General features: G+C 45.9%; 1 protein-coding gene across 1 annotated transcript; it reads right to left on the reverse strand.

Annotated features, from left to right (window-relative positions):
- Positions 1-581: 581 nt before the first annotated feature.
- Positions 582-4547, reverse strand: LOC147014423 (putative G protein-coupled receptor 85). The gene has a single exon (XM_085852364.1). The coding sequence runs from the start codon at positions 3713-3715 to the stop codon at positions 2570-2572; it is 1146 nt and encodes a 381-aa protein (XP_085708490.1). The 5' UTR covers positions 3716-4547; the 3' UTR covers positions 582-2569.
- Positions 4548-5635: the final 1088 nt, after the last annotated feature.

Consider the following 5635-nt stretch of genomic DNA (forward strand, 5'->3'; position numbering starts at 1 on the left):
TATATATATATATATATATATATATATATATATATATATATATATATATATATATATAATTACACTGTATACTGTACAGGGTGTCTCAAGAATCTGGGCTCATAGGGAAATATAGGCTTTATATTCTTAGAGTTAAACAAACACATTCCTAATGTTGGTTTAACTTCTTTCAGGAATTAATATTCCTTGATGGCTCACTACACCTCCCCATCAAGAGAATGTGGAACTGGTGTTGTTACATGTTTCCGGAAGAAGCCAGAGGAAAGCATGTGAGTTACTTACTGGTTGTCCTTGCTCCTCCACAGATGAAACACATCATGAAAATGTTCTTTATTTCTCGGGGGTGGTTATATGGGTTTGTCCCTGTGAGTCCCGACTTCTGAGACACCCTGTATACATACATATATGCATATATATATATATTCATTCAGACACCTTGATCTATGCTTTATTTATTTATTTATTTTGGTGTTTCATGGAGTCTAGTAAGCAGCAGCTCTTTCGAAGAACATTTTGAACACTTTGCACATGAGGGCTACAAACAGGTGAACAGGTGGAATGTTAATTTGAGAGGAAAGAAGAACGGCTCCAACAGGTTTATTTCAGACTGCATTTACAGTGCACAAAGGTACGTATTGATGTCAGTTCCAAAAAATGCACTTTCGTTGAACAATGGTAAATGGGAAAGTGAGTCCAGCAATTTGCGCTCCAGTGCATACTATATACGTAACGCAGTATTCCAAATGTGCAGCATTCGGTTCTTACCAAAATACTCTTACAAAGTGGTCGGAATCAGGGATTGTTCTGTAAAAGTACTAGAAAAATATTTTCTACAATGAATTAATTATCCTGTTTTTTATGTATAAAGGGGTTTCCACCAACACGTAAGTAACAATACATTGGTTCAACATTTGAAAAAAGAGTGCAAAGGTGTTTAACAGTACAACAAACGGACTATATGTTACAAGCAAACATGTCATATGTTATCCAAAAGCTGTACAACTTCAATATATTATACACCGGCTCTGCTGAGCAGCACTCGAAGCAAAGTCCAACTTCAGCCGGCTTAAATCGTACAATAATATGTTTCAATTTTTTCACCTGGACATTTCACTCACCTTTTCACAGTAATTGGAACATCAAATTACAGGATTTAATTACATCGTAGGGAACTGCCGCACTAGAATGTCGAAAATAGCTTATCTATAGCCAAACGAGGACACCGAGTAGTTTGTAGGCTAAGCTGTATTTACATTGTATGTACAGGTGGCCACCGGATTTTGGGAGTCAGATACTAACTTTTACATACCTGTAGTGTGGATCTGGATCGTTAGGTGCACATCGTATTGTGATAGGAATGGTCCAACAGAGGCCTGTTATATATTGTAGTTCTTTTCCATAGGTGCCAAAAATGTGACCAGGGCACACTATGGAGATAGCAAGGTAAGTGCCCATGGCCCACCTGTTCATGCATTTTGGCACGACAGTTTGAATGTTACCCCCCCCCCTTTCCCAATTAATCATAGTGATATTAAGCATCACTGGGCATGTAAGGAAATCCAATGAAAAAGAAGGTAGAAAATGCACCGAGTTAAGTCAACTTTTACATTTAGTATACACATTTGTTAGTAAACCAGCCCTGTTTGGATACTTCATATAAAAATTATCGCTCACACCCAGTACTCGTCCATGGTGGCAATAATCCATGTGTCTCGGTCATGATGCACGCAAGGTGTCAGAATCCCTCGAATCCAAAATCGAAAGGAAGGGAGTTGGAAAACAACGTACGTGACCTCTCGTTGTGGTGCAAGGAGCGCCCGGAGTGCGGCGCACCCTGCAGGGCACGTACGTGGTGGACCGACTCGGATGCTCAGGATGCATAGGAGGCACGGCGTCGAGCACCAACGGAGTGGCATTCAATTACTTCATTCATCTAATCGTGCAATCACTCACCTCCCAGCTCGTATACCTCATCTCTTATTCACTGGCACAATCCACACATTCACTCCATTGTCATTTGATGAACCTCCACTTCAGAAGCAACTCAGCTGGTCAATACCTCTTTCATTGTCACTACTCACTCACAATACAAACTACTCTTTCACAGACACAGATATACAATATATATATATATATATATATATATATATATATATATATATATATATATATATATATATATATATATATATATATATATATATTTCTGGCTCACAGCTCACGGCACACTTCTTGACTCAACAGATGAATGCTCACTGTTACTACCAACTCACTTTCTTGTTAATCACCTTTTACTCATTCACCTCGAGTCATTCAATAAGTCATTCCCCCCTCCCCCCTCTCTCTCTCTCTCGCTCTCATTGGCTCACTACACACTTCTTGACTCATCGGCTGAATGATCGTCGTTCTTAAATTCTCACTTTCTTGTAAATCAAACTTTTACTTATTCACTTTCAATAATTCATTCTCTTTTTCCCCACATAACCCTCCTGCGCCCCCAACACACATACATTCTATAACTAGACATTAAATTCGCTTGTATCCCATTGTTCTGGCTTGTACCACATATTCACTCACACGGTCGACCGACAACACAATATGCCTCCTGGGGCATGGCAGCAGTTTTACGGCATTGTGCCAGACTCGTCCAAAACGAGCGCCGCAGCTCCCTGTTGGTCAAATAGCAAACGACGGGGTTAACGCTCGATTGTGCATAGGTCATCCATGCAGAGGTGGCCACGTAGCCACGTGGCAGGGATGGTCCCTTGACGAAAACCCTCCAGAAGCAGGCGACGATGTAGGGGAACCAGAGAACTAGGAACGTCACCGTCACCAGGTAGAACATGCGTCCAACTCGCTTTTCCGTTTTGAAATCGTCGAGTTCCAGGAGGCGCTTGCTGTGTGCACCCGCATTCTGACGGATCCCGACCAATGTGGGTGGTGTGGGGCCGCGCCCGAATCCCGCGATCCAGTTCGCTGCGGCCTGTCCCGTCGCTCCCGGCCCGTGGAACGTCCAGTTGTGACTCACAGCCGGCACCAGCTGCGCAGGGCGCATCCTGCGATGCTCGTACACGAAGCACAAGAGCTTTAGGTACACCACGTGTGTGGCCAGTATGATGACCATGAACATGAGCATGAACCCTAATGAGTCATTAACCTTGAAGTAGCGATGCTCAAAGTTGCACTGGTCCTCGTCCGGGATGAACTTGTACGTGCCGACATCAAACACTGGCGGGAAAGCCATGGCCACAGAGAGGGTCCAGGCAGTGCAGATGATCGCCACGCACGTCCAGAGCGTGACGCGCTTCGTGTAGAACCGATGGTGCGCGATGGCGATGTAGCGCGTGATGCTGATGCAGAAAAACACGAAGACCGAGTGAAAGGCCGAAAGCACGGCGATGAAGGCGATGATCTTACAACCGAGAGCCTCGTACGGCCACACGGAGCCTCGACTCGCAGCCGCCCACACGAAAGGGAAGCAAACAGCGGCACGCAACGCGTCCGCCAGACACAGGTCGAGCAGGAAAAAGTACGGAGCCCGGTGCAGGCTCTTCTCCTTGAGCACGTGAAACGCGAGTAGTAGGTTCCCCGCCAGGCTCGAGAAGATGATGAGACCCAGAGACGCGAGTTTGCCCACCGAAGGCACGACCAAGCCCGACGTCTCGCCGCCAAGATGAGAACTTCCTTGCCCTGCGCCGTCGCTCACGTTCGCCATCAGGGAGAGAGGGGCAGCATGTATAGGCACGTGGTGCACGCTCCTAGCGCGCTCGCTCCCGTACCACCATCCCGTGCAATCCACCCGCGAGCCCCGATGAACGGTCAGGCTCACGGAAGACCCGGACAGCGACCCAAAACGGCATTCCGTGCAGATACGCCGCCTTCATCTGGGGGGCTTGTTGCACCACATGATGCCTGATCGCTCCCCCTGCAAACCAACGAGACCTTTTTTTTAAAGCTCCTTGATCGGTCTCTTTGCCGGATTCGGGCTTATCCTCAGCGTTCCCAGGGCTGTTTTTTTTGTTGTTTTGTTAATCTCGAGATTAATTCGTCCTGTCGAGCCGCGACGTGGCCGCTAGGAATGGCATCGCGTCGCACGTCGTGTCGAAGTGGCGTCGCTACCACGGAGAGCGCCGAGTCTGCGCAGTGCGCCCGCGGGAGCCTCGCCAAGCCCAAGCCTTTGTCCATGTATGGCAAAATGACACACCGCCTTCTCTCTTTATTTCTTTATTTCCACCCAGATTTCCTTGGCGGATAAAGCAGGAAATGAGGGAAATAATAAATATAAAAATCGCTGCACGTGCTCGCCGCACACGTCTGTTGACTCGTTTGGCGCGCTTTAGTCAATTCGGACAAAATAATTCGACAGAGCCACGGCGGCTCGCAATGATGGTGCGGACGTGAGATGATTCCCCAAAAACGAGGCGCCTCGCGTGGAACGTCTGGACGCGAGGTGGAGTCGGACGAAGCGGGAATGCAGATGAACAACGTGTGCGGATCATGCGCACAGCACTTTTGGCGGGAAGGCTCCATGATCGATGCATGAATATTCCAACATTCCCGTGCGTGCTATAATTTGCCTGCAAATGGATGGGATTTTCGTCTGCCTGTATTTTAAAGAGTGCTTTTGCAGTCTTGTCGATTAAACCCATCGTGGGTGTCTGTATAATTGTGTTAAAATGGCTCCGAATGGTGGATGGTCTCTGTCGGCCTAGTACAGACCGCCCGTTTGTATACGTCCAAGCAAAGACGGTGATGGAGAGAGATAAAATAAAGAAAGAGCTGCAGAGCTCAGCCCTTTGAGTTTCAGATATTTTCCTTTTTGATTTTTGAGCAGCGTGCTAATTACATTATTAAGCTGACGTCACGTTTCGACTCCTGCAAGGTGCTACCAAGAGAAGCACTGGAAACGCATCATTGTCGGTACAGTAAGTAAATCCAATGCATCTCGAGCGAAAGCAGTCATGCATGCCAGGTTCGTAAGCAGGGTATTGTGACGTCGGCAAGATCTGTGTTTTTGCAGTGGGGCGATAACCCATATAAATGGGAAAACACACCTGAATGCACAATTGGTTTACACCGCAGATCACGTGGCGTGTCCTTCCGTGCAGCTAAAATGGATAGTTTTGTGCATTTCTTGTCCTTATGTCATGGTTGTGTTTTTCAGTTGACCAGCCGGTCTTGTGTTGCATTGCATGGACAGATTTTACCCAATGACTGCAGCCTTTTTACTGGAGGGTGTGAGATTATTTTGCAATATATATATATATATATATATATATATATATATATATATATATATATATATATATATATATATATATATATATATATATATATATATATATATATATATATGTGAGTATAGCTCACGCGTGCCCATGCAGACGCTGCATACTGATGGCGCATGGCTCCCACAGTCACACCCACGCGCTGTGCAAATACACACGGCCGTGCTTTGTGGTCTTGTACAAAGGAATGCTCGGTGCCTGCATACGGGTGCAGACAACACGAATGTGCTTACACAATGTACATCATCAAGAGATAATGACAACATTCAATGCGGTGTTGTGATTATATGCTGTAAATGTAACCTCCATTGGCAGTCACGCATGTCGCGCTCATCTCGTCCCCTATA

The sequence above is a fragment of the Eptatretus burgeri genome, chromosome 13, assembly GCF_056783735.1.
Source record: "Eptatretus burgeri isolate ZD-2024b chromosome 13, Ebu_testis_v1, whole genome shotgun sequence".
In the NCBI taxonomy this organism is placed as follows: Eukaryota; Metazoa; Chordata; class Myxini; order Myxiniformes; family Myxinidae; genus Eptatretus; species Eptatretus burgeri.

Bases quoted from the DNA above. Each gene is read 5' to 3' on its own strand.
- LOC147014423 (XM_085852364.1), bottom strand. From the start codon at position 3,715: ATGGCGAACGTGAGCGACGGCGCAGGGCAAGGAAGTTCTCATCTTGGC.